At 51.2% G+C, this 27841-nt stretch overlaps 8 protein-coding genes and 1 non-coding gene across 9 annotated transcripts; 5 read left to right on the top strand and 4 right to left on the bottom strand.

Moving 5' to 3' along the window:
- Window positions 1-2225: 2225 nt before the first annotated feature.
- Window positions 2226-3848, bottom strand: QC764_510640 (uncharacterized protein). Its single transcript, XM_062948299.1, has 3 exons — window positions 3617-3848; window positions 2951-3544; window positions 2226-2893 (listed from the first exon to the last, which is right to left on the bottom strand). The coding sequence occupies exons 2-3, from the start codon at window positions 3516-3518 to the stop codon at window positions 2241-2243; spliced, it is 1221 nt and encodes a 406-aa protein (XP_062799806.1). The 5' UTR covers window positions 3519-3544; window positions 3617-3848; the 3' UTR covers window positions 2226-2240.
- Window positions 3849-3943: 95 nt separating this feature from the next.
- On the top strand, window positions 3944-5257 carry QC764_510650 (uncharacterized protein; the record flags this gene model as incomplete). The annotated part of the gene is made up of 2 exons (XM_062948300.1): window positions 3944-4351; window positions 4404-5257. The coding sequence occupies exons 1-2, from the start codon at window positions 4285-4287 to the stop codon at window positions 5255-5257; spliced, it is 921 nt and encodes a 306-aa protein (XP_062799805.1). The 5' UTR covers window positions 3944-4284.
- A 191-nt stretch (window positions 5258-5448) lies between these two features.
- On the bottom strand, window positions 5449-6291 carry QC764_510660 (uncharacterized protein; the record flags this gene model as incomplete). Its single annotated transcript, XM_062948301.1, has 3 exons — window positions 5449-5649; window positions 5712-5918; window positions 5986-6291. 3 exons carry the CDS (start codon window positions 6289-6291, stop codon window positions 5449-5451), a joined length of 714 nt encoding a protein of 237 aa, XP_062799804.1.
- Window positions 6292-6951: 660 nt separating this feature from the next.
- On the bottom strand, window positions 6952-10866 carry QC764_510680 (uncharacterized protein). The gene is made up of 2 exons (XM_062948303.1): window positions 10356-10866; window positions 6952-10300 (listed from the first exon to the last, which is right to left on the bottom strand). The coding sequence occupies exons 1-2, from the start codon at window positions 10783-10785 to the stop codon at window positions 8547-8549; spliced, it is 2184 nt and encodes a 727-aa protein (XP_062799802.1). The 5' UTR covers window positions 10786-10866; the 3' UTR covers window positions 6952-8546.
- On the top strand, window positions 7598-8509 carry QC764_510670 (uncharacterized protein; the record flags this gene model as incomplete). Its single annotated transcript, XM_062948302.1, has 1 exon — window positions 7598-8509. The coding sequence occupies one exon, from the start codon at window positions 7598-7600 to the stop codon at window positions 8507-8509; it is 912 nt and encodes a 303-aa protein (XP_062799803.1).
- Window positions 10867-18616: 7750 nt separating the features above from the next.
- Window positions 18617-20690, top strand: QC764_510700 (uncharacterized protein). The gene is made up of 4 exons (XM_062948304.1): window positions 18617-19295; window positions 19357-19847; window positions 19896-19997; window positions 20051-20690. The coding sequence occupies exons 1-4, from the start codon at window positions 19086-19088 to the stop codon at window positions 20556-20558; spliced, it is 1311 nt and encodes a 436-aa protein (XP_062799801.1). The 5' UTR covers window positions 18617-19085; the 3' UTR covers window positions 20559-20690.
- A 2270-nt stretch (window positions 20691-22960) lies between these two features.
- On the top strand, window positions 22961-25038 carry QC764_510710 (uncharacterized protein). The gene is made up of 3 exons (XM_062948305.1): window positions 22961-24369; window positions 24429-24614; window positions 24666-25038. The coding sequence occupies exons 1-3, from the start codon at window positions 23143-23145 to the stop codon at window positions 24819-24821; spliced, it is 1569 nt and encodes a 522-aa protein (XP_062799800.1). The 5' UTR covers window positions 22961-23142; the 3' UTR covers window positions 24822-25038.
- A 1454-nt stretch (window positions 25039-26492) lies between these two features.
- Window positions 26493-26595, bottom strand: QC764_0087310. Its single transcript has one exon. It is a non-coding gene; the product is annotated as a tRNA-Ala (tRNA).
- A 468-nt stretch (window positions 26596-27063) lies between these two features.
- QC764_510715 (uncharacterized protein) lies at window positions 27064-27608 on the top strand (the record flags this gene model as incomplete). The annotated part of the gene is made up of 3 exons (XM_062948306.1): window positions 27064-27203; window positions 27266-27433; window positions 27500-27608. The coding sequence occupies exons 1-3, from the start codon at window positions 27094-27096 to the stop codon at window positions 27606-27608; spliced, it is 387 nt and encodes a 128-aa protein (XP_062799799.1). The 5' UTR covers window positions 27064-27093.
- Between the last annotated feature and the right edge of the window lie 233 nt (window positions 27609-27841).

Raw genomic sequence — 27841 nt, 5'->3', positions numbered from 1 at the left:
CCGCCCGGTTTAGTAACCTGTCATTCCGTGCAGACAGAAGATGACATAATATTTCCAAGCGGTACTGCATGTAGCGGGTGTCGGTTGCGTGATAATTGAACTTGTCTGCTCGTCGAAGGGTCGAAAATATGAGATAGCTTCGGTAAGCACCAGACGTGGGACCGCATATTTCTTCTGCCCTATTCATCGTATGCAATAGAAACCTTAAACAGCCCTGTTGCGCGAGCTGGCCGCAAAAGTCATTCCCACGAAGTGGCAGGCAATCTGAGACCCAGTGCGTAGCTCAGAGACCTTCTAGATGCGGTCTAGAAGCTCCATAGCTTCAGCGTCAGAAAGCGTAACCAGAGTGTTGTATGCACGGAGCACGAGCTTGATAGATGCTCGGATCAGATAATGGCCTCTCCCTAGCCAATGGTAGAAACAGTCAAGGTATTCTTCGCTTTGAACGGATAGAACTGTGAGGTGGGCATTGATAAGTTGATAAACGCGATCCTGTCGTGAAGTCGTGTCGTATGCCAGTATTGCACGACCATTAAGTGTGTCTACTAGGAAGTCTTGGGCCGAGCGATGAACAAATCCAATCTCAGAGTCGACCAGCTCCACCAGTCCGGCACAGCGAAGCTCAATCTTCTTTCCGAGCGCGTTACATCGTTCGAGGAGACGCTGGGCGGAACCATTAGCCTGCTCATTGCTAGTTTGGAGAGCTGTTCCTAAAGTTGGGTCCAGAGCCAAGGCAAGAGTTGTAACTGTGCTGCTCCTCCAGTGTACGCCATCAAACAGCGCGAATAGGTCGAGAATCATATTGGGATATGTGGCCGCATTTTGCTGGTGAGACTTGCTTTCAGCATTCAAACGGTTCCATATTCCTTGGTAAAATCCATTCGTCAGGAGGAAAGCCAACGGCAATCTTGACACGCGAGCCAGTTCATTCCTAAGGACGGGAGAGATTGAAGCTTTCATACCTACTCAGCGCGCCTCTTCTCCCTGTCGGAGGTATCTTGTTGCCCGAATAACTTCTTGTGCTGAGAGCAACCTCATAGAAAGCAGTATGCATGTAGGTGGCTGTCAATGGATACCTTGGGTATCGGGTGTGGCTCCAATCATTACAACTAAAATGTCTAAGGCGACGTTATATTGAATAGGCAAACTTTTACGTCGTTACGCCAAGCGTGGCGGAGAATGGCACGCCCATACGAGTGCAGATCCCCAGAAAACTGTTAGGTGCATGCAGCGCTGCGACCTCTGTATATTACAGTCCTCCGTCTCTGAGCTGTCGGGAACGGGCCGTGGCTGTGCATCAGCTCGTTTAAGTACTAGAAACGACTGTGTTTTTGACCTGAACTCGGGAACAATGTGTGCTTTGGTTGTCCGGCCTAAACGATGGAGTTTTCGAGGTTACAGTGACTGAAATATTTATTTGGCACAGGGTTTCGGGCCGCGATATTCTCCAAGATGGATGCCTCGTTGTCTCCCAGATATCTAGACCGAGTTTGGTTAATCTTGTCCACATACCTGACGCCTAGGCTAACGAGCACTTCAAAACAACCAATGAACCTGCCAAAAACACATTCAGTCCAAGCCATTACACGATTGGCAACGACGCGGAAGTGCTGTTATCTCAGCGCATGTCCAGCACCACTTAAACAGAATGACCTCTGGGCCGCTTCAGCCGCTGGTACCCGGGCAAAAGTGATAAGGTCGAGAGGCAGGTGCGCCAATCATTGTATTGCAGTGACGTATCTAGCACCTGCTAATACGGAGTCGGTTCTTGAAAAGCGCACCGTCTCAGTTCGGTCTTCCTCTATCGCGGGTGCCCCAGCCTTGAGGCTTCCAGTCCCGCCCTTGTCAGCAAAAGCTGGACTATCCGCGGCTGCGTTGAAGAACAGCCGGTATAATTCATTGGATGAGTTCAGACCAGGGGCACTGAGTACAAGAGCTGTCATCCATTCATTAAGGTACCTGATATTTGTGCTTCTAGCTTCCTCACTGGCTAGGAGAGGAAGCTAGAACAACCTAAACGGCACGGATATGGAGGTAGGGGTGCGATTCACATACGGTAACCGGCCTCTAATAACGTCTTTTTACCCTCAGTATGCATTGAAGCCACCTCAAATCTAATCCACGTTCACTTTACAGACCCTAAGCCATTGCCAAAGGCAAGCATCAGTGATAGCGGTTGACCAGCCCGCCAATACAGTATTGCTGTTGACATCCAGTACAAAGATGAAAGAAATAATTTATTAATGAAGCCCCCCTACACCAACCACATTCGCAGCAACGCAATAGAAATGTGCCAACGTCTCCGCACAATCCCAATCACCGTTACACAACACCGCCACCCCCAACCGGCGGTTTCCCCGCCACGCAGCTTCGGCCCCGACCAGTCCCAACGCATCAGGATGATTAACATTATAACGAAACAGCGCCTGGCACCTCAAGCACCTCGCCTTCACCGCAAAATCAGGAACCGTCATGGGTAAACACCTCTCATTCGCATGGTTCGCAAACCGCACCGCTTGGTTCTGCCAGACTGTGATGGTATTTGACCTGATAATCTCGGCGGCATTGTCAGATAAAATCTGAGCGACATCTGCCTCGGCGTTGGAAAACTCATGGAAGACAGCATTGGACTGCCCGACGACATTGAATGCCGGTTGGCCCGCTCCGCCAGGCAGGACGATGGGTGGGCAGGTTTGACGCTGGACACGAGCGGCATCTGTCGCCGCCCAGAGAGATGTGAAGTCATACCAGTTGTCTTTGGAAGTGGTGATGACGTGCATACCATTGTTGGCACCGGCACAGACGAACATGACCCGGGGGAGGCCACGCTTATGGTAGATGTGGTTGCGGGGCTGATGAGTCTGGAGGTTGTTCAACGAGGTGCGGAAGGCAGCTATGATTGTGTTAGAGAATGGTTTTATCAAGGCCTGGTCAAGCAGTGCAGACATACCCAAGTTTGGTGATGTATGGGCGATGATTCGCGAAAGCAGCTCCAAAAATCCCAGCACACTGATGTTCTGGGCAGTCTGGTTATTTGGATTCGTCCACTGCGCAATGTCGTTGAGAATGCCTTGGTGCTGAACGTTATGTGGGAGTTGCTGGACATTCGGAACGTTGAAGATCCTTGTCTCGATAATCTCTAGAGTAGAACAAATCCCCATCAGATAGTCGATGAAGCTGAGGTCTGCCATGGTGGGGAAGCTGCCTGGACCTCCCCCGAGGCGGTAGTGGCGTTCCTGGACTACTTCCCACATTGGACCGAGGACAAGCCAATAGCCAAGCCGAACAAGATCTCTGGCATCATCGAGATGCACTCCACCTGCGCCGGCACCAATCTGAGCGGTAAACATGGTACCGAGAAAGTCTCGATACAGAAGCCAAATGTTTTGAGCAGCATCTTGTGCACATTGCCAGGTTTGTTGGAAGAGAAGCGGCTGGTTGATGATTTGTTGTCTTGTGGTGGCCCGAGTTGGGGCGGACTGGTGGTAAATGCGGGGGTTTTCTCTGAAGACAGCCATGGTCAGGGATTTGGGCAGAGGAGTGGCTATATCAGTGTTGGGAGAAGGGTCAATATTGCCTAGAGAGAAAGAGATAGATCCCAATGGGCTTGACAGACCTTATATGATTTGACTGTGCAGCAGCGATGTCAACATAGCGCCAAGATCAACAATGGTGAGTATCTGAACATGCAGAGTACAGAGCACCCATCTAGCCTCCGATGACTAACTGTAAACACTAGGTCTGTACTCGGGTTATTGAGCGAGGGATCCTTTTAGGATTGCTTTGAGTTTGGTTCAACTCATCGTGAAACTTGGCACGCATACCGCCTCTTACTCGGATCCTGCCTCAGTTCAGATATACCATACCTACCTTAGATACAGTTTATCGTAACGAAGTTTGCCAGGTCATGTACGTCAATCCCCCACTCTTAGGGGCGTTCGGTGTCTGGTGTGGCTGTCGTCGCAACAGCTGAACTTCACTGCGCCTCCACCGAATGCAACCACACCGTTTAGTGCATTTCCGCACCTATGATCCAGCCGCAAACAATTAACTTGAGGAGCGGCGACCGATAGCAGAATTTTTCCCCAGTAAATATATGTGCAAGTCAGTCGCCTCATTCTTGTTGATCGGAATCATCTCGCTTCAGAACACTCCACGGAAGTCAATCCCTCACCTGTTCAATTGCTCCGATCGAGGCTCAAACATTCCACTTTACCCCTGTTTTGTCACCCCTGAACCCCCTATTCCAGACCCACTTCCTTGTCAACATCCCCACCTTTCACCATGGCAACCCCAAACAACCCAAACTTCCAAGCCGTCAAAGACGCAATCACCGAATCCCTCCGCAAAGGTCTGTCCTCCCTCCCCCCTTTCTTCTCACCAAGCTAACCCCCTCACCATAGACGGCCTACCCCCCGACCTCCTCTCCCTCGTCCGCTCCAAAACCCGCTCCCCGGACGCCTATCTCGCCTGGACGCAAGAACACCTCCTCCAAAAGATGACCTCCCCGCAAGCAAAGCTTCCCGCCGCGGATACCCTTGCCCAAATCCAATCGATCGCGACAAAGTTCGCTGATCTCAAGGCCATCACCGCTTTTGCTGACGCTGTCAATAATACATCGGTCCCTATCCCGTTGTTTCAATCGCCCAGCCATCAGTACCTCGTCGTTGTTAAGGCAGGGGCTTTGTCACTTTCCGTACCCCCTATCATGGTCAGTTCATTACATAAGACCGATGAAGAAGTTGACAATAGGACTAAAGTCCACCCTTTCTTTTACTCCTTGAGTCATGGTTCATCTGCTGTTCTGCCAAAGCATGTTTATCCTCTGGGACAGCTATACTACAAACTGTCGTCAGGGGATGAACTAACCGAGACGAACTACGCTGTGGTTGTTGATGTTGTTGGGGAGGATCATGGGGTGTGGTTGGTTTGGAATAGGAGGGGTTTTAATGCTGAGGCTGAAGAAGAGGTGATTACTGATCCGGCGAAGAAGATGGCTTTGTTTGTTGGGGTGGATAGGACGAGGAACTTCGATGCGGTTCAAGTTGTGGGAAAGGTCTCTGGGTGGAAACTAGGGAATGACGAAGCAAGTTTGTTGACTTTGGCAGAGTTTGAGGGGAATGCGAGGAGGACAAAGGTTGAAGGGGAGATTGTGGTCGGTGTGGCCAAGGTGGAGGAGTTGGGGAGGGTGTTTTCTGGGGCGGGGGTGGTTGATTGGGGTTCAGGGGGGCGAGGCAGGCAGCATAGTGAACAGTAACAGGTGCTCGGGGAGGGGGGGCATGATATAGTGAGAGTGGGTCTAAGATACCAGGTAAACTAGTCGATTGATGGAGCTTCATCTCGATAACTATACGTGTGTGACTATTTGGAGCTGCAGTCTTTAGACTTGAGACCGTCCGACAGACATCTGTGCAACTACGACAGCCCTGAATGCCCCTGTACAAATCCCTAGTTAGGCCAAAGCTGAGGGCCGGGCATGGGCGCAAATGTGGGAGGAGGCTTGGCCCAGCTGTCAAGTTGAATCGCAGGATCGCTGATCTTGTAACCGCCCGGGAAGCGGATGGTTGGACCGGGGGCGCGTCCGTTGTAGTTGCTGGCGATATTCAGATGGGCGCACTGGACGTACCACTCCTTTTGTTTGTAAGGGGGCTGAAAAGAATTGTTAGTACGAGAAGCAAAAGAGACAGTCAGGTAGACGTTTCAAAACATACATGAACGCTCATCTGCTCGATGCGCATCAGGTATTGGCCGGCCGGAATCTCAGATGGCAGACGGAACTGAAAGTTCTTTTTGTCGCGCGTAAGCCAGCCCTGATCAGTGCCGTTCCAGGGCATCATAGTGCCGAGCTGGTACACCTTGAACCAGTCGCCCGACCCGTCGTAGTCGCGGACATCACCGGGGGCTTTGGAGAGGTAGATCTGTGAAGGTAATGGTCGTCAATACTTGTCATTGTGTTTGGGGCTTCTGTCGAGTGGGTGTGCTTACAGTGACCGGCCCCGGGTGGTAAATCCCAAAGTCAAGGTGCAGGTTGAACCCAACCGTGTCTCGCCCAGCTGTGACCTGCGCCGTCTTGGGCTCGCGGCGGTGTCTCCAGGAGCCTTCGTTGCAGCGGAAGTCCTGTGAGTTGATGAAGTCATTGTTGTGCGGCATGAAGCCGAAGTCGTGTTCACGGACATACTCAAACGCGCCTGTGCGCAAGCCGTTAAGCATGAGATGGGGAAAGAGGAAGTGTGCGGATGCCAACTGAGGAGCCACCGCAAAGGCTACGGCAGTAACGGTAGAGAAGTGCATGATGACCGGGAGGCTGTCAGGAGTAACAAGGATAGAAGGTTGAAGATGAGGTGAAGAAGGTTAGAACAGACAACACATGAAGAGCAACCCTCTTTTATACCTTCAACTTCGTTCCAACATCCGAACTGCCGTAGGCGTTGAATTTCGCTTCCGCGTCACCCGTTCCCGTAATCCGTTGACCTGAGATTGCGCATCTTCTAGATCTGGTACCCAACTAGGGCAACGTGTGGTACTATGCGCGTAGCATACCTTAGCACAAGGTAATATACCCATGCCAATCTTAAGCCGCGTTTACATAGTTGACCTATCCCGGATATGAACTGGAAGTAGCCCGTGACGGGAGAATGTTTCTTCCTTCAAAGTCCACCAGGATTGTGGCTGGAACCACTAATGACTGTCGCCCAACATGGAGTTTAAAAAGAACATCAACAATGGACTATCAATTTCTTTGAAACTATAGTTTAGACATGCGATTTCCAGCTGGTTATACAGATGGCTGTGAAGACTGGCACAGCCTTGTTGACTTGAGAGAGAACATATTCCTAAAAAGAGCTGCAGCTAACTGGTAATCTCTCCATATGATTCTCCAAAATGATAGCATCTAGAGGTGGAAACGCCATACCGCCGTTGGTAACGGCGGGCTGAGATTTCCGAATCTATCTCCTATTCTTGCCCATTACCTGGTTGCCTCATCTCCAGTCATATATATCATTCATCGACTGCTATATCTCAACCGCAAAAAAGCATCCAGTTTTCCATCCGCCCCTATAACATCGCCGTACTTTCGCTTTAAAACGGCGAAACTTGTTACTGTCAACAATTCTCCTCCAATGGCTTTCACCCAACACAATCATTTGATATCAACTCAACCTTACAACCCCATCGGTCCCATAAACGAGAGGCTCCAGCCATCGGCAGTTCATCTTAGCGAGGTTGTAGTCGCTTCGACTCAACCAGGAACGACGCAGCGGGACAAAGCGCGCCAATCAGGTTATGTCCCGTCTTCCGCTTGAACCCCATCGCCACAGTCACGGATGGAAGCTGTCCGGGAGTAAGGTTCGCCATGTTAGTTAGGTAGGTGCCAAAGAAAACCGAATCTCGGTCGACTTGGTCATGAAAGTGTCAAATGTCAACCTTTTGCTCCTGGGCCAATCTTGCCATGACAACCTCGTGGTGAGACTCCTCACCAACCTGGTATCCTACCCGACAGGTATATAGCTCGCCACATCTTCGCCAACACAGCACCCAACTTCAACCCTCACCATCAAGTCACTCAGTCCCGGAGCAAAGGGCCCAGCCAGCAACGATGGTAGCCCTCACCCACCTCCTCACCAGCCTCCTCACCCTCTCAACCTCCCTAGCCCACGCCCTCCCCTCCACCACCCCTGAAACTGTGCTCGTCCCCCGCCAACTCTCCAACCCCTCACCCGGCTGCGGCAAATCACCCTTTGGCTCCGGCGTCCGCACCGTAAACGTCAACGGCCGACAAAGACAATTCATCGTCCGCGTCCCCAACAACTACAACCCCAACCGCTCCTACCGCCTCATCTTCGCCTTCCACTGGGTCGGTGGCACAATGAACGACATCTCCTCGGGCGGCACCGACCGCGAGCTATGGTCATATTACGGGATGCAGCGCAACGCAGGGGAGTCCGCCATTTTAGTCGCACCTCAGGGGATCAACAATGGGTGGGCTAATAACGGGGGAGAAGACGTCGCTTTTGTCGATGCCATGATTCGTCACATCGAAGATGCCTTGTGCGTAAACCAGAGGCAGAGGTTCAGTTTGGGGTTTTCTTACGGGGGGAGTATGACCTTCAGCCTGGCGTGTTCAAGGGCGAGGGAGTTTAGGGGTGTGGCTGTTATTGGGGGTGGGCAGTTGTCTGGTTGCAGCGGTGGGAATGATCCTGTGGCGTATCTTGGCATTCATGGGGTTTGGGACGGGACGTTGAACGTTGGGCAGGGGAGGGCGATGAGGGATCGGTTTGTGAGAAATAACGGGTGTCAAAACACCAATGCGCCTGAGCCGGCGAGGGGGAGTGGGATTCATATCAAGACCAACTTTAACGGGTGCAGGAGCGGGTATCCGGTGACGTGGATTCCTTTTGATGGGGGGCATTGGCCGGGGGCGGTTGATAATGGGCCGGAGAGCGGTGCTAGATCTTGGGTTCCGGGGGAGATTTGGAATTTTTTTACTCAGTCGCAGCTTGCGAACTAAGCCCTGAAATGTATCGAGGTAATGGGGTGTTGACTGTTCATTCAAGGTCAAACTCCTCTGTCACCCCATTGTGAAAATATGAAACACTATTGTCCCCTCCTTTGTAGAACCCTATCCTCCGATGTCTTCCTCCAGCTCTCAATGCCGGAGCAATGACAAGTCCGTACGTAGCTTCATAACCCTGTCTATCGTCAGGGAGGCTCAGTGTGTTGTTGATGTGTTCTTTTTGCAGCGCAATAACGAGGATCTGAAGAGTCTTATACCGGGTTGGCGGATTGTTCTCAAAGTCATCATCCGAGCTCGGCATCCGGTACTGATCGAAAGTGATATGGCCAATCCTGTCTTCATTCTCCTCCCACTCGTCCTCCCGTAGCTCAAGGACGCGGAGTGAAAAGCATGGCATATCCTGAGCAGACGCATAACCATCTTTCCAGAACCGGTGTGGGATGGCCACCTCTCTCGTGATACCCCGGAGCTTCAGCGGCGAACTGTCGGGAAGCAGTCGTCCAAACTGATCACATCCCGGCCAACTTTCGATCTCAAATTCATCGTGTGTCTTGATCATGCTCGACTCCTGTGGTCCTCCGTACTTGAAGGGGCACGTTACGCCGCCATCAAAAGACATCCAGGTCCAGCTCGGGAACTCAGAGAGTTGTTTAGACTGTGGATCAGCTCCATGTCTGGTGTGCCATAGGAGATCCATATGGGCAGTGGAACGGAATAAACCCAACGCGCAGTCTTGCAGGCTAGGGTCATGGCGAGTGAACTTGTCCCTGACGGCATGAAGAGCAAGAGGTTTGTCCTCAACCAACGTTAATCGGCGTGATGAAAACCAGTGTATGATGGTGCCCCAACGCCATAGCTCGGCCGAAGAATTCGGATCGTCTGAAGGGAGGGTTTGCATGTACTTCTGTTGTCTATCAGACATCTCTCGCAGTTCGAGCATGTCCTGAAGGTAGACGCTTCTGAGATACTCCATCGGGCCAGGATCTCCGCACGACCAAAACGCTTCACGACAGACCCAATATGGTTGTAGGGAGGTATATATCAGCAACCGTGGTGACAAGAATGTCTCTTGGAATGTCCAGCCTCTTGTGTGCAAGAGCTCCCGGTTCTGGAACCAAAAGAGATTCCCGTTTTCTTTGGACCAGATGTTCCGGACCCCTGCGCGGCTCGCTTTGACCAGTGTTGGACCGCCTTTTCCGGGCAGTTGTAACGGTACCTCAAAGAAATCGGATTCACGATACTCTGTCAGTGGGCGTTCGAGAAATCCCTCGGCGCAGTGGCTAGCCCCGGAGGCGGAAAGCGTCAGATATGCATTCGCGTAAATGGCGCCCATGCGGGCGATCTCGTGGTTTCGGTCATTATCGTCATCCTGGATGATACACAGCGCGTCAACCCAGAGATAATCGATGCCAAGCTCCCTGGAAACTGACACCGCGTCTTGGATTGTCTTCGGTAGTGATTGGAAAGAAATTTTGAGTTCGTTTTCGGCGATGGTAGCAGATGTTGATTTCTTCTGGGTACTGGCTTCGGCTGCACCACCCCAACAATAGCTGAGCGCGATATAGCGCTTTCCAGTTGAGACTGGCGCAACCCGTATATCGGGAAAGATGTCTGCATTCGACACCCAGAGAAGACGCCTAGGCATCTCGGACGCGTTATGCGTGGCATCTCTACAAGATGCGTGGTGGCCGTCACAATGTTGAATCCAACGTTTGATGATGGAGAAGGTCGTAGTTGTATCAACAGGCCGCGGACGCGCAACGACATGCGCTGCGGCAGACGTTCCTTTAACCAACAAGTCAGTAGCTGATCAAGCCTCTAATGAAGTCTGGTGACATACCAAAGTCCGCAGCAAGAGTAACATAAAGAATGGTGGTGGCGTTGTAGGGATAAACGTCAGGGGTGAGCCAAATTTTCAAGCTGTACCAAGACTCCGGGCTGTCCTCGGCCCCTTCCAGCAGGCTGTCTTCCTCAGGCTGTCGTCTTGGATCCGGGTCGGTCCATGCAGGAGGGCGATAACCGCTGTGAGACCCACGGTCATGTGCTAGCCGCAACTCGACTTCATCGGACGAGAGTCTTCCGTAAGCCTTATCCGCTCTGTCGATCAAGCCTTGTATTAGGATGCACATCGGACAAGACGACTGGCAGAGGTGGTCTCTTGTGCACTTGTAAACGACACCATCGGCATGTCCGACGACGGAGCAATTTGGCAGAGGCTGAGAAAATGCGGTGAGACATGGCTTGCAAAGGTCTGTTTTGGACGCCATCATTAACAGGTCATGGAGTTAGAAAGCCTCCAGTTATAACGAATAATAGGTTGAAGACGAGTGTGGTGAGTCCTGGTAGTTGAGCGGGAATTTGTTGCACAATGATCAGGCAGCAGCGCAAGACACAAACTGACCCACATAGTCGCTGTTTGTTAGCGGGGTACCTCGATGACCATAATGGAATGCTGATAGAGCATGTTGCGGCTAACAAAGTAGGTAGCAGGATGAGGGTACTTATCACCGTCGAATAAGACATGTATCTCACCCCATAAAGCTTCGTGGTACTTAAGTTAGGTAGCTTGGTGGTTATGCAATACAGAACTACCTAAGTACTCTCCTAGAACTATATTAATTTAACCCATGTCGAGCCACCATCTGAAGAACAGAGTTCAGGAGAATGATCCTTGCATGAAACTATGATACCGCGATGCTGTTTGCCCGTCAAGAACATCAAGTGTGAGATGGCAGCATCCGTGCAGTGGCGCATTCAACCTAAGTAAATGTAAAACTCTGAGCTGTGCCCTCTGCCTCGGAAATATTCACTTTCTGCTCAATTATGTCGGTGAAAGGCATTACTTTATCTCCGAATGCGAGGCTCTCGCATCGCTCAGCCCTGTCATAGCCAATCACCACCTGGTCTTTACTATTATTACTGGATCTGTATAAGTCTTGAAATGCTACGCAGTTTCTGCACGGATGATCGTGGGAAATTAGTCTATGACTGCGCCCTTCAACCAGGGGTTAACATCGTGCTTGTAAAATGATGCGGCTCAAGATGCGAGTGGATATAAAGGAGGTCCAAAGCGACGGACTGGGCAAAACAGTCTCTACCTTCCATCTTCACCCATAACACGAAAACCTCATCAAGGAACCTGGGATGTTTCTAATCACCCTCCTCGCGACTGCCTTGGCAGCTGCTCCAGCTTCCGCCTGGGGCATCCGAAAACCAACAGAGACTGTCACAAAGACAGAAACTCTCCTTCCCACCGCCACCGTCACTGTCCTTTGTGATGCTCCTCCCTCAAGCCCTGTCAGCTTCAGTACTGAATTCTCTACCGTCACCTCGGTGCTTCCTGTTGAGACCGTCTACTCGACCGAGATCATCACTGTGACCTCCTTTCCTCCTGTTGCGACAAGCTTCAGCACCGAGTGGTTTACCGTCACCACTATTTTGCCAATTGAGATCAGTTTTGTCACGGAGACATTCGTTATTACCTCGTTCCCTGCCCTCACCTGCCCTCCTCTTTCTACCGAGACTGTTGCTATTACGAGTCTTGGACCCCAGGATCGTTGAACCCAGCAGCTAGAGGCCGCCGCTCCCGTCGCAACACATTTAACAACACCTCACCACGACCATAACACGATGAAATCATACTTGGAAAGAGAAACCTAAGGTGGTGTTGCTGAGATGTAGATGAGATATACATTGTGCCCTGGACTGAACTTTGTAGTGCAAGCATGGGAGATTGGAGACTTCAGGGTTGCATAGATAAACTAGATGGAAATTACAAACTGTCTCTTCGCACAGGTCAGTGCACATCCAACAAGAAATTTTGTGTACTCGCATCCAAGATCCAACTTGTGCCCAACGGCCCCCTCTAGATTGTGGTTCGCGAAATTCGACTTGAATCGGAAGGTCAGGCTCCCATGAGGAACAGTAGAGCTTGTTGGCAATGCCAAAGCTTCCAACATGATACTTTCTGACCAATGAACCTACAAGTAATTGGATCGTTTCTCTTCAAATAGCCCATCAAATTATCTTCCATACAACCCCGTGTCATTTACGTGATGGTGGTTATCAAGGCAGCGAATAGCCTCAAATCAGCCTATTTCTAACGCTCCCACGTCTTTGGAAAGATCTCATTTTCAACCGGTAGCCTCAAATCTGACCTAGCATCGTTCCCGTCAGTCGTCATGGCACCCACCAGCCCTCCAATATATACCGAGATTCCCTTGTCACTGATCCCAACACCAAACTTCCTAACAGGTCAAGTAAGCACTATATCCAACCACCCCCTCATGCCTTCTACCTTATTCAGGACAACCCCTTCGCAACCGAAGCCTCGCCCATATCCCTCAGCCCATAACGCCTTCAGCCGCGGCTTCAACAGCACCTGCCACCAAGCACCCCCCCACCGATAAATCCGACTTTGCCAGCTACTCCATCGCCTGGAGAGACTGCGTGCACACGCACCACCGCTATGAAAAAACTGAGTTCTTCCCCCAGCCTCGATAAAGCCACGGGAAAAAATAGGTCGATGGACGGTGCCGTCCACGAACATGAGGCTTTCCGGGGAGGGCTGCAGAAATTCAAGAGGTACATTCTGGTAAAGGCGCTGAGTGGGTGAGTGATGTGCTGGTGGCGAGTATGAGTGATTTCAAAGGCGCGTTGGATAGCCGTTTGAAGGCTGAGCTATTGTTGCGCTGAGGAGAGGCCGGCGAATATTTTGGGGATTGCTGAAGCTGTTGGTAAGTTAGGTAGAAAGATGGTTGGGTGATTTGGGTGACAAGCTGAGTGTGGAATGCAGGGAAGAAACAGCTGAGTTTGTGGTTTGTGTTCTTCCTCAAATATGGACACGGAAGACTGTGAGTTCAAGGGGGGATGTGCCATGGGGTTTTTACGTCCTTGAAGGGACCGGCAAAGTTCGTAAACCTGAAGGGCGTGCCTATGTGGCAGTCGGGTCGTTGGCGTTTTGTCAGCTGGACGGGAGGGCGCAGCGAAACAGCTGGCGGTGTGGTTCGTTGTGATCTTCTATTTGTATTGATCTTCATAATTGGGAACAAGGAAAGCTCTAGCACACATAACCGCGATAGCCATAGCCATAACGCCTAAATAGAAATTCAGTATGTGAAACCTCCCGTTGTGCAGCACAAAGGTAGGTTGTCCACTTACTGGAAAGTACCCATAGACCTTGACTTGACCGTAATACCCGGCCCATATTCTGTCCTATCGAGGTCCGCTGTTCCTGTGCTTGAAGTTCCAACGTGGCTTTTGTTTTGTCTGGCACGTTCGCTATCATTCCAAGGGCCACAGCTTGATTATCAAGAAAAAGACTGTTGGAGGCTGCGTCTTCTAATTCATCGATTCCAGAGTCGCCTTGTTCCGCTTTTTTTCCCTCACCGTGAACCAAGATGGCCGTATCTTGCAGGTGCTCATAATTTAGATCGTCCGATAAGATTGCCGGTGGTTCGACCGATTTTCTTAGTTGCCTTCGGTTCCGATGGATAAGCCGAATGAGCTCGTCCCGGTTTGGCGGGTTGCGGATATTAACCAGATTTTCCAGGGTGGTTATACTGGATCCTCCAGTCCCTTGCAAAGCAACGGAGACCAAGTTAGACATACTTAAATCGAATGGGTGCAACTGAAACTTGGCTACCAGGCTACTGGAATAAACATCGAAGTACCAAGGCAGATCTTCGTCTTACTCTTCGTCTTCCTCGTCACTGGATGCAGACTGTGCTGTGAGTCACACAAGACGAGAAATCCCACGCCAGGATCAACGATATGTTTCAACCAAACTCCCAGACTTCTCCAACGTTGGCGTTTGAGGTAGCTACGCATGTTGCCGTTCTCGTCGAGCCTCGGGCCGGATTCTTTGAAGAGGGTTATCATGTCTTCTTGTTGTGGTTGTTAGCAGAGGTATATCAATAGAGGTATAGCGATGGGGACGAGGACCTACCTGTGAGGAATTCTTGTTTTCTTTGGCGTTCTTGGTGATATGTGTTTGACTCGAGGAGTGTGGTTGCTGTTGGAGGGGGTGAATGATGGATCATGGATGGGAAGAGGGGTGTGTGAGTGGAGTGGGAAGGCGGGTGGTTTACAAGTGTGCTTCCGTCGTGGTGAAGGGTTGGCTTTTATCATGGGGGTTGGAATTTGCGCCGGTTGTAAGTGAATCTAACATGGAGCAACGTCGGCAGGCGGGTCTGGTGTTCGGGGCCTCATATTGGTAGGTTGGTCCACGCTGATGTTGGGATTCACTTGGAGCAGGGCGTGTGAGCAGTTCAGTAGGTATTCATTATAAGGCTATCTCTTGCTCTGACCTTGGCGTTGGGAAGAGCTGGTACCGCCTAGAAGCGGGCACGTTGCTTGAGCTTAGATAGGTACCTCAGGTGCCCTGTTAGATTGTTTGTCTCTGCCCCCGGTCTGTTTCCCACAACCCTAACCTGCCTCTAATGATGCCCAAGATCTACCGTCGACCGTCCTGTATCGTTGCTACCGTTGCCCGCAAATACCCTGATGTCTAAACCTAAGCGCCAAAACCGCGCGTTCTCAAATCTCCCACGATAGCCAGTCCCCCACATCTAGCTGTTCATCCCCTCAAAGTCTCCCATCTCTCCCACTACCCTTGTCATACCCACTAACAGCATCAAACCTGACAACCCTCTCGCTTGTTCAAATAACCACACTGCTTCTGCGTTTATGCCGAGTGTGCCCAGGCTGGCAGATTGAGCCTCGTCTAACTCGAGCGTTGGCTTACTCGAGGCTGCGGTTTCCAGTTCCTTGATCGCAGCTGGAGTGATGCTTTTGATCGCGGTTTTTGTGAGAGCTGTGGGTGTTTCACCTGTGGCGGTTGTTGACAGAGGGTCGTCTGTTGGAAGCCTGGGGTGCTGGCCCTGTCCCGAAGCAAGTTGCCGTTGCATATGGTGCTTAATGGCGATGGGAGTCGTTTGAGGCTCACATCTAAGACTGCTGTTTGGTGAAGAGGCTCAGCTCGAGGCAGGAACGGGGTCCAGACTGACAGTTTGTTGTTTTACAGGAAGGGAGACAAAAAACCTCAACAAGACCTGTTAAATAGGCACTTACCGTACAATGAATGCATTCAGTGAGGCAACTTGCCTGGGCTTCGGGAGCATGAAGAGATCTTCTGATGGCCGCATTCATTACTCGGGGAGTGGTGAACTCACCATTATTCGAAGTAGTCGAATTCACCAGGTACAGGCTAGCCCAGGTTGTGGCTATTCATGATTCACACGGTCCCGGGGAAATCTGGAACTTTGAAGTTTCGAGACGAGGGTGACCTTTTTCAGTTTATCTGAGACTGGTAGATCGGCGTAGTGAACCAGTGCTCTATATATTGTGGAGGCCAGTGAATTATGTGCACTCATTTCTTATCGTAGTATCCCACCTATCTATGTCCTCCCCCATCTCCCGAACCTCCGAACCCTTTCTCCTCGCTCAATAGTCACAGTCGTCGTCTCTGTAGTCGTCACAACCTGTCCATTAGTCAAGGTTGTCATTGTTTTGACTGTCGTTGTTTCCGTCAACCCTTCGGCGGGTCTACGTTCAACCGGTCTTCTACCCTGGCGGCGGGTCACATTGCTTGGGAACTTGGACATTGCGTCAAGCGCAATGTTGCTCAGTGTGACTCGGGCTGGCCTCGTGGGAGGGACAGGTCGCTACCGAACTCGGATAAACTCTCGTGGTACTCGTAATGGACTCCCGTTTCTGGAAGAGGCGGTTTACAGAGCCAGTTCCCCATTGCTTGTGTTTCTCTGGCGGGTGACGTGATTACCCCTTCTACCTTTCAGGAGGTGTTAACTTTGATTATACCATTAGATTGGTTGTCCTGCGTGAGGGTAGGAACTTACTAAGATATAGAGAAAGCAATGATGTGATGAGGTCACGGTCTTTTGGGGATTATGGAGGAGAGTGATGTGATTATTTGGGAGGGAGAAAGATGGAGAGGGTTTCTTCCGTAGAGCCGAAGTGAAAGAAAGGTCGGAAAGAAGAAGAGCGCGTAGCCCACCATAATACGAGAAGCGGGGACCGACGAGAGTCCTGAAAGAGTTTTCTCATCTATTATTCGGGAACTTTAACTGATATCTTGCCGGGTGAGAGCAGTCAAGGGTGGATCCTGTGGGAGCATTGTTCTACAAGAAGAGTCTTTGACAAATAAGCAGGTCAAGGCAAGGAAACCAGTAGAATATTTCCACCAGGTGATAAGACGATATGGCTGCTCTAAAGAAGATTGATAATGGATTCTTATCTATGGAGTGAGTTGCCGATAGGCGTAAGAAAGTTCTACGCACTGAGTGTTGTCGCTTTTGAGAGCCAGTTGGCTACCTGCAGTTCGATATTATCGACCGTGAAAGCTCATGTTGTCCCCCCTCTGCCCCTTGAACTCTATTTCTTGATGAAAACCGTCCACTCAGCACTCAATATCTCCTACTGCTTCTTCTGGCTGAAGACCTCTGCCGACTGTGTGTTCTGTCTCAGTCTCGTGTGGAGACCCGCCTGTGACTCCGCGCCCTTGGGCGTCATACCGCTCACGCCCGGATCTGGAAGAGACTCCGATACAGGCTTCGGCGTGAATAGTTCCGCGGGCTCTTGTCTCGAGGGTGTAGTTGTCGCCCTCTTGGCCGCGAAAGTGGTGCTTTTGAGTGCCAGAGTCACTCATGCACGAAAAGAGGGCACTCACTGTGAAGGTTCTATAGGCCGCGGAATAGGGGGTAAGTAGGGCTTTGTGTTGGGCTGCGCGTGTTGGCTGTAAGAAAACGCGGTAGGCGGGTGGTCTTGCTTTGAGTCACCACTGTGAGTGTTCAGAGTTCAGGTTCAAAAGAGCACAGCAGTTATTCCGAAGAAGATGATATTTCATATCGTCTTCCGAGTGAGTGGAGTAAAAACTGAACAAATCGAATCTGCCATTTTTGCAGCAAATATCATACGCGAGTGTCTGGGAGGTTCCCAGGGATATCGATGAAGAGACAGTGGGTTGATATTCACGACCCCATGATCGGCTCTGAGCTAGTTCCTTTGAATTTACCAGTGCTATAAAACTACTGATCCACGATGGGTGGAACTCGGAAAGAGCCTTTGATCAAAAAGCAGTTCTCAGATTCAGAGGAGCCTCTCATTTCTTGAAGTCGAGGCCGAAAATGTCAATAGATAGGTAAGGGTGTTCTGAAGAGATACATCTTTTTGAGAATTGGGATGCCCCACAGCAACGAATGCAGTTTGACATCTTTTAGCAGAAAGATCTTACTCATTTTGGCAAATCAGGCTCTCCATCCGCCCTCTCAGGTGCTTGCAGGAAGGTGAACGAGTTTGAGTTAGTTCGTAGGTGGAACAGAGACACACACTCGCGCTCAAGCCCCTGCTGAGGTCACAGTGTCAGACGGCATTTGCACGTCAGACTTGTCCAGTCACCTCTCTATATCGTCTCTATCCGAGATCCGGAACTTTGGGCCTATGTTTGGTTCAGTGCGACGGTAGTAATTCACGGCACTTTACCACCCAAGAAATGGTCATAGCTCCAACCTCCTCCGCCGTGTTCAAATTGGGCAGCTTGCAAGCTGGCTGATTGGGCTGGGTACATGTACAGTCAGCACTCGGAATTTCAAGAGACAAATGGTGCACAGGAACCTAGGCAGACTGCTAATACAAACCAGAAAGCAGTAAGGTGCTGGCATATGCCCTGTTCAAACATACGACGCGAAGAACGCACGCTGATGTCAGTACGTAGGTCCGGTACCTTGAATCAGTGTATTTTCTAAAGAATGAAACTGATATCCAGAATGCAATCATGGCGGAGGCCGTACCTTTTGCACTGCGAACTTTGCACGAGCTGGGACAGCCAAAAAGGGGGGCAAACACCTGTTGACTTTAGCCAAAACACACCCCCTCCACCCCCATTCATTGGACAAGCCAAAGAGGAGATGCCAGTGCCGGCACATTCCCGACCAAGAGTTTGCCATTTGAAGACCGCCAAGATAGCTTGAAAGTTGTTTAATGATTGCTTGATTGATATTTCCACACGAATCGGGCAGGGGATCGGAGAGTGAGCGGTACCAAGACCACTGACTGGTCAAATGGTGCCCCCTCTTCCAATGCACGACTCCATCAAGCAACCGTCAACGTTGTGTTTCCCCAGATTTCCAATCTAGAATTTATTGCGGAGCAGTGCCGAAAATGGGCCCGACGTGAAGACGCATGCAAAGCTTTCCGATGCCCAACCAACAAGAGGAAAACAAGCAGCGAGATGGTGTCGAGACAGTATGGGAGCGGATGGATGAATGGACTTTCGTTTGGGTGGCCTGCCGTCGCTTGGTCGGTACCCCAACCGAGGGCCGCTCTTCCATAGCATTAACAGTCGGTCAACCCCAGCCTTTTCCCCTGCTTGCGTTTCTTTCCTTTTCCCCTGTCTTGGATTTCTGGGACCCTGGCATCGTTTGGTGTCATCGCCCCGTCTCTTGCCAGCGCTGCATCGAGGTGATGCTTCTGCTGCAAGGCTTTAGCTTCGCCTGGCACACGACGTCGCCATAAAGGACTATCATCACCGTTCATCTCAACTGCGACCATCGTCATGTCATCGTCGGACGACGACGCAGAGGTCACCATCACAGGGCAAAAGATCGACCCCATCCGCGCCGCAGAGAGTAACTCGAACGTATTTATCGCTGTCGTCTGCGTCATTTGGAGTCTCGCTTTCTGCACGGCGCTCGTCCGGTTCTACACAAGGGCGATCGTGGTGAGGTCGTTTGGGAAGGATGATATCTTTATGGTGTTGGCCGTGGTAGGTGCTATAGCCCCTTCTTTTCTTCTGTCCTCTTTTTGACAGAGGCTGACAAGCACAGCTCTGCGGCATAGGAGGTCTCGCCGCCTGGATAGTAGGCTGCCACAATGGCTACGGCCAACACACCGACACCATCCCACGAGACAGGTGGAAGATCCTACTCGAAGCTCAGTTCTTCCAATCCGTCATTGAAGCTTCCTTTGCTTTTGGCTTCCTCAAAATCTCAATCGCCCTCTCGCTGTTACGCCTCAGCAGGGGAAAGTGGTACAAATGGATACTCTGGGGCCTGATCACCTTCACCGTCTTCTACACATTGTTCGCCTTCATCACCTTCATGACGAGATGTCAACCGGTTTCAGGACAGTGGAATCCGGACATCAAGCCGAAGTGTTATGGAAAGGTCATGTATAGGAATTTCGGACTGTTTAACACGGCATGCAACATCTTTACCGACCTGTCATTTGCCACGCTGCCGGTTCCACTCATTTGGAGCCTGCAGCTGCAGAGGAGGCTTCGGATTTATTTGATTGCTATTCTGAGTGGCGGGTACTTGTAAGCTATCCTCCATCCTCTATGTCACAGCTCTAGGAACTGACGGAGTGGTAGCGCTGTTGGTCTGGGGATAGCGAAAGGAATCTACATCATCGCCTACGTCAACAACACCGACGGCACATTCTATCCCTACGCCCCCTTCTTCGGCTCGTGAGTCCACCTCCTTTCATCCCCTTATTCATCATCTGCTAACACTTCAACAGTCTTCAACTAGACATAGGCATCATCGCCGCCTGCGCCCCCACCCTCCGCCCCCTCCTCGGCCGCTTCCTCCGCCTCTCCCCCATCGCCTACCGCGAAGCAAACTACTACCGCGCCGGCAAGGCTCTCGATCGATTACCACTCCACTCGCGCCACCCGGGACGAGACACGAGCATCAACGGCATTCGAGCCGCTTACCTCCGACAAAACACCGAGCTTGACCTCGAAGAACGACAGTTTATTGAGCTCTTAACAGGGGAGAAGAGAGGGAAGTGGGGAAATTATGCCACAGCGTTGCACATGGAGTACGTCCGCTCACCCCCGGTCAGAAGCACCAAGATTACGAGTGGGGGGGAGACAGAGACGATTGTTCAGGGCGGGGTTGGGGTGGCTGATAAGGGACAGGGGAGTGATGATGAGAGGGATTTGATATTGCCTGCAGGTTTGAGAGGCGAGGAGGGGGGGTTGAGGGGGATTGTGAAGACGACTGAGTTTAGGGTTGAGAAGTGAAGTGAAGGGGGGATACCCGGGTTGTACCATTGTTAAGGCGTCTTTGGCGCTGGGTGTGTAATATGAATCAAGAAGTTTGTGTGTACGAAGAGAGGAGTGCGCTACACTCAATTAAAAACAAAGCTTCTTCCACAACTCCTCAACGCCGGGTATCGCTAGAAATCACCACCTAAACCAACATCCCTACAACAGCCCCAATCGCCACCAACCCCCAAACACCAGCCTTCAACGACTCAGCAGAACTAGGAGTCTCTGTAGGAACAACACCCCCTCCTGTCCGGGTAGGCCCATCCTCGTTATCCGAAACATTCCCATCATCATCATCATTATCATCATCATCGTCATCATCATCGGGGCTCCCTGTAGGTGCAGCCCCACCATACGGGATACCACACTCATCGACAACACTGGCGAAGTCGGCGGCACGAGGGCCGGGCGTGCAAAATGAGGTATAACACCCATAGATGCTCGAGGCCTGTTTGCAGCCGCACTCAATGTCGCCGTGGATGTGGGCGCTCTTCATGCAGGGATCGGGCGACATGGCTATGTTCAGGCAGGAGACGTAGTGACTGGCGAGAGGTTAGTTAGGTAAACAATTGACGGCAAAGAGTGTGCTCTCAATAAGTAAGGTAGGCACATACCCCAAAGAGGACAAACAGTCGGCGTCTTCATCAACGCTGTTGTCCTGGCGGCGGGCTATAGGGGCCGGAGCGGGTGTGATCATGGGGTGGGATTGGGCGTTGATTGTGAGCGCCATGAGAGAGGTGAGGATGATGATTGGGGTGTGCATCTTGATGGTCTTTTGTTTTTGTCAAACAATACGTATCGGTTGAGAGGACGATTGTGAAGAAAGGTTGCCGACTGAGACTTTGAAGCCCTTCTTGTGCCTTGAGGGTGTAATGATCTTGGGAATGACACTGTTTCATCCTGGGGCAATCACTGCAATCTTATACATCTCTCTGATCATGGAGTCATAAAGTCGAAAGAGCTTCCCATCGCAGTGCTACACCCGATTTTGCTTAGCAGTGCTGCTAGTTATCCCTGCACGTTGTCTAGGCGCGGTGCTGTTCCGCCCTTGAAATCAGAGGCACAGCCACACATCTCTGTTGGACCCGTATATGTGCCCAGCATGTATTTGCAAGTGGCAGTATGCAAGCCACCCGCCCTCGCATTTACACATGTTAGTTAATATTCATAGCTATAAGTCTCTGGTGGTGCTTGATTTGGATGGCAATGTGAAACCTTATGCTCCCCCTGAGAAGCACACATTATCCCTCCCACAGAGATCCATTAGCAACATCAAATTGAGATTAACTCCAGCCGCTGTGTCGTTGATCACGCCCTGCCCTGCCAAGATCAACAGCTTGCTGAGGCCGCCAAAGTCTCGCTTCTTGATGCTACCGCCAAGAGCCAAGATACCACCATTCTCTTTGAGGAAAAGGTAAACGGGAATGGCAACCTGTCAAATCGTATATGGGGTCCAAAAAGCTGTCAATTCTGTTGTTGCACGAGGGTGAGTTGCCCAGGTGGCTGGAAAAAGGCCGAACCCACAGGTCCCACTACCAAGATATTAATTCCTCAACAGTGGGCCCAATTGGCTATTCTGACACAACCCACGCCCAATGCCACAATTGTGGGAGGTCGGCATTGTGATGAAACCCGTCGTTTGTCATACTGAACGGTCACTTACCCTTATCATGAAGAGTTATTGGGTTAGTCCGAAGCAAACAGACAGTTTCCGGACGAAGATACTTTCACACTGGCTCATCATCGCCCACCCTATTCCTCAGGTTTCTGTTCGTAAACAGCATGATGGCTGAGGTCTCCGCTAATGCCCTGGATACAGGTCGATTTAGTGGAATGTCCTCGAGGTTTGTTAGTTGAAGAACTCAGAGGGTCCTACCTGGGCTTTAGGGTGTTCTTTAGCTACTCACAACTAGCAGCATCCTGTTCGAACAAAAGAAAAGCATGGGGAAGGGCATTACCAAAGTCGACAGCCCAGCAATATAGCACCTGGCGCCACCCTTTGCCTTGAAAGTCTGACTTCGAGTCCCGCGCGGGTACAGGTACTTGTGACTCGTTTCTCCTCGACGCCTCCGTTGACTCGGAGCAAGTTCGATAGTTTCTGCATCTTTCTCACGGCATGGCCAAATACTATGGCGCGTGAAGTTGTTGGGGTAAAGCTGTTGTTACACAAAACCATTTGGAACCACTCAAAGCCGCAGAACGACCACTAAGCATCAAATCCGAGAGCACATACATTGCAGCGAGGCGACACTATTGAAAGCCCAACACTGTGATTATTCATCCATGCCGCATATGGAACACAGCAGGCTGCAATGTACAGCACTGAGCCAGGAGTTTGATTCGCGGAGAGCTGAATAGTGGTGGTACAGATCGCACTTCAATCAATCCGAGGACTGCACTGTAACACGCCTATCTCCAACTACCGGTAGTAGAAGCAGCACGGTGCTTTGCGTGTGCCGTCGTATATCATACCATCTCCTTCCTGCACTCCAGCTCATCCCAACAGATGTTTCCCTCCAGCTAACACCTCAGGTAAACCTAGCTCTCATCCATCATAATGACCGACACCAAATCCCCCGCCGACAGCGAAGCCGGCGAAATTCCCGATGGCCTCCCCCTCACCATCGCCGACGGCAGCACCCCCCTCGATAAAGCCGACATGTACCGCATGGGCAAAACCCCCCAACTCCACCGCAACTTCCGCTTCTTCTCCATCTTCGGCTTCACCATGGTCCTCATGCAAACCTGGGAAACAGAACTCAACGTCAGCGTCTTCGGCCTCGTCAACGGCGGCACCGGCGGCGTGATCTGGGTCTACTTCGGCGCCTTCCTCGGTCTCTTCTTCGCCATCCTCACCATGGCAGAAATGGCCTCCATGGCGCCCACAACAGGAGGACAGTACCACTGGGTCAGCGAGTTCGCCCCCCGATCCTCGCAGCGTTTCCTCAGTTTCATTGTCGGTTGGTTAAGCGTGCTAGGTTGGCAGGTCGGCAACCCGGCGATTTGTTTCCTTCTGGCGCAGCAGATCCAGGGGTTGGTTATTCTCAACAACCCTTCGTATGTTCCTGAGCGGTGGCATCTCACGCTGCTGGTCATCGCCATTTTGACCGTCTGCATGGTTCTCAACACCCTCCTCTACCGCGCCCTACCGCTGTTGGAAACTCTCGCTCTTGTGCTGCACACGGCCGGCTTTCTCGCAGTGCTGATTCCCCTGTGGACAATGGGTCCAAAACTGCAACCCGCTCACGACGTCTTCTTCACCTTTGCCGACGGGGGAGGATGGGGAAACACCGGGCTTTCCTGCCTGGTGGGGATTCTCTCCCCTATATTCAGTCTCCTTGGGCCGGACTCAGCTACGCACATGGCGGAGGAGCTGCAGGATGCGAGTAAATCCCTCCCGCGGGCCATGATAGCCACAGCACTTCTTAACGGTGTGTCAGGGTTCGTCATGGTGGTTACCTATTGCATGGTTCTCGGGGATTTGGAGAGTGTGCTACAGACCCCAACAATGATGCCGTTCATCCAGGTATTTTACAACGCCGTGGGGAGTTACGGCGGTGTGACGGCGATGACGTGTATCATGATAATCATGGCCTCGTGCGGGGTGGTGAACAACATTGCGACGAGCAGTCGGCAGCTGTGGGCGTTTGCGAGGGACAGGGGCGTGCCGTTCTCAGGGTGGTTTGCCAAGGTGCATCCGCGGTTAGGGCTGCCGTTGAATGCGCTGGGGGCGTCGTATGTGTTTGCTGTGTTGTTGTCGTTGATCAATATAGGGAGCACCGTGGTGAGCTTTCCCGTGTCCTGGGCCTGGTCGGAGGGGGGCACTACTGACTTGGATGATAGGCGTTCAACATCCTCACCAGTCTTGGGGTGGGTGCGTTGCTTTCGTCGTATGCCATCTCGTGTGGCTGCATCGCGGTGAAGCGCATTCGACATGAGCCGCTGCTGCCGCGGAGCTTTGATCTAGGCCGGACAGGGTTGGTCATTAATGTGCTCAGTGTTTCATTTCTGGTGTTCACCTTCATCATGGTAAGAGGCCACCAGTCATAGATCAGTGGGTAGAAGCTAATCTTGACGCAGACATTCTTCCCGCCGGTGCCAGAACCAACACTAGAGATGATGAACTGGAGCATTCTTGTGTATGGGACCGTGGTTGTCTTCAGCGTGGTGTATTATATTGTTAGAGGTCGACTCCGATATGCTGGTCCCGTTGAGTATGTCCGAAAATCAGCTTGAATGCAGTCAAACGGACGGAGACAGGCAGCTGCAAACAGAGGTGAGGTGGGAGTATTTTGAGAGACTTTCTAAGTCAGCAGCTTTTAAAAGACATCCAGACGGCCCCACAAGATACATGATGGACAGTACTAGACTTTGTAGCTGGTCTTCACCGCCATCTTCAATAACAACGTCTACAAAGACAAGACAGCTATTGAATCAAGATTCGTTTTTCATACAAGACTAGTCTGAACCGGCGAGTTCGTTTACCATCGTTTGTCATGCTAATAAGATCATGGAGGGTGTGCAAGGCTCGTAAGTGCTTTGACACTTTCCAATCAGTGTGGCGGATTGAGTTGACAAAAGGGCAGCACACACCACAAGACCCAAAACAATATGAGCAACCAAGGATGCTGACCAGCAAAGGAAGTCTCCGGTTCTTGTTCAAAAGACCCGCAAAATTACGGCTGGGTTGGTAAGATCCTCCCCGAGCTTCCGAATCAGACCACCAGTCGAGGTTTCCTAGGTGTTCCTACGGTAACTAGGCTTTATGGGTTCGTCGAGTGAGATTTCAACCGTCTTTACTGCTCAGTATTTTGTTCTGTATTCACACTTGCTACTGTTATTGATGTTGTTTATTAGAGCACTCCGTGATGAGTGTAGGTTGTCATTACCTACTCCGAGTAATTTGCCTTGACAAACCTCCGCTGCGGACATTGATCTTACCGCCTCTCTGTTGCATTGAGGGTGTCATGCGGCATTCTGGGACCTTTACATGCATGGGCTCCCGATCCTGGGGTAAGTGCCCAGATACTGTTGATTAGGCTGCTAACTTACATGTATGACGCTTCTTGATGCGGGGTTGGGGTGTCACAGCAGGACCGCGAGAAAGGGGCTCGACCAAGGTACAACTGCATGACTGACTGGCCCCTTGTGAAGTCTCTCAGTGGCCAAGCAAAAGGTTATACTAGTATTACTGATCGCATTGAGCAATTTAAGTCGTCCTGTGCCATAGGCCTCAATGATACAGTAATCCTTGGCATTTCAGTGGACCACGCATTGGTAGGTACTTCTCCAATTTCACGACGCAGACGAGGTGCTTTCCCCGGCGAGTTCGAACTCAAGATGACTAGCTTCGTACACTCTGAAATTGAAAAATGGAAGCCAAGCCCAAGCCTGATGCAATTTATCAGCTGATCACAGGATTGGAATTGGGGTTCGTGCTACAAGGGCGCTGTGCGGGCTCGGGTCTTTATGTGTTTGTTTGGGGAGCATGTTGGAAGGTGAGATGCATGGAAGAGGACCACGGTCAGCGCATGTCCACTACAAAGCCTTAATCTAGAAGTTTCACCAAAAGAGAAATAGTGAAACTGTATCCCGCCATGTTCTCGAAAGGCCTCTTCACCAAAACTGCAGTCAGCAAACTCGATTGGCTCGCTTCGAAAGTCTTGGTCGGGGAAGTATGTAGATGCATGTGTCAGCTTCCGAGTGTTCAATGGGGGCTGTGCCACGAGGCTTATGATCTTACATGGCTGCGACGTTATTGGTCCTAGTGTTACCAACACCTAGGGGTTCTAACATCGAATCCATCAACCTTCGCAAAGCCTATAGTGTCTCTCGAGCGTCAGCTGATCTGATGAACACAAAACATAAAATGAGAAAAAGACATTGTCGAGATAGAATCACGATGTTTGGACGAGCTGGGAATCGAACCCAGGACCTTTCGCATACAAATGATCCTTGTATTAAGGTTGAGTATGCTAAGCGAACGCTCTACCAACTGAGCCACACGCCCTTGTTTTGTCTCCTGACTCGAGTGAGTGGAGATGGATGCCCAAGGTGCATCAACACAGACCCTATGTACCTAGGTAGTAGAGCCAGGATGCTTCCGACGACTCCTTTATGAACCAGCCGGCTTGGTAAGAATACTCAACGGGTGTTTCCTATCTAGAATATGACAAGAAAACAACAAGACCTCTCGTGTAAGCTCATCGGGTAGCAATAAACATCATCAGCAGTCGCATCTGCAGTCAGACTCTCACCCACCCAGTCCACTATTCCGTATGAAAACTTTGTCACCTGCCAAACTCCAATCCCTCAGGCTACGGGGACAGAACCTGAACCTAGAGTTGAAATTGTAAACGGTATGGTATCTGAAAGCCTTGATATACCAACAGAAAAAGTATAAATCACCCCTTCTCGCTCTTCCTTTCCCCTCACAATTCCTCATCACCATCATCACCATCAACACTAACTTCCACCAAAAGCACCAACCACCTTTCACACCTTCAAAATGCAATTCCTCACCACCATTCTCGCCATCGTCACCATGGCCGGCCTTACCGTCGCCGCCCCTGCCCCTGAAGCCTCCCCCGAGGCCGCTCCCCAGCCCCCCGTTGACCTGTAAGCCACCACCCACCCCGCCTTTCCCATCTAAAACAACTAACCACCCATCTTCTCAACAGCGAAAAGCGCCAATCCCTCGGCGTCTTCGTCACCCAGGACATCAACTGGGGCGGCCGCTCCGAGCACCTCATCGTCGTCCGAGGGCAGTGCCTCACCCTCGGCAACGGCTGGCCCAACGTCATCTCTGCCTTTGGGCCTGACAGCGGGTTGACTTGCACCATTTGGGAGTAAGTCCCTTTTTTTACTACCACGGAAGGTTGTGATCAATGTTGACATGAGAACCTACCCTACAGCAACAACGGCTGCACCGGCCCGTCGTTCGGCCCGATCACCTTCCCTGGCATCGCAAACTTGGTGACTGTTGGCTGGAATGATAGAATTAACTCTTTCCGGTGCAACTAAGCATCTAGGAGGGTCCTGGGGGAGGGGTGAAATCAGGGGGTTGGTGGTGATTTGTTGAGAGGTGGAGGATTCGATTCATGACACTCGTTTCAAGCTCGACGGGGCTTTTTTCTTTCTTACTTCTGTTGGACCTGCAGGTTTTGACTGTTTATGATGAGGTTGATGAGACAAAATTGAAAAATGCTTTCCCTGTTGGGGGGGCGGGGGGTTTTTCACTGTTTCTGGCTGCGGTG

This window comes from Podospora pseudoanserina, chromosome 5, assembly GCF_035222485.1.
Source record: "Podospora pseudoanserina strain CBS 124.78 chromosome 5, whole genome shotgun sequence".
NCBI lineage: Eukaryota > Fungi > Ascomycota > Sordariomycetes > Sordariales > Podosporaceae > Podospora > Podospora pseudoanserina.
Note: the sequence above shows the minus strand (reverse complement) of the source record. Positions and strands in the feature narration are given on the sequence as shown.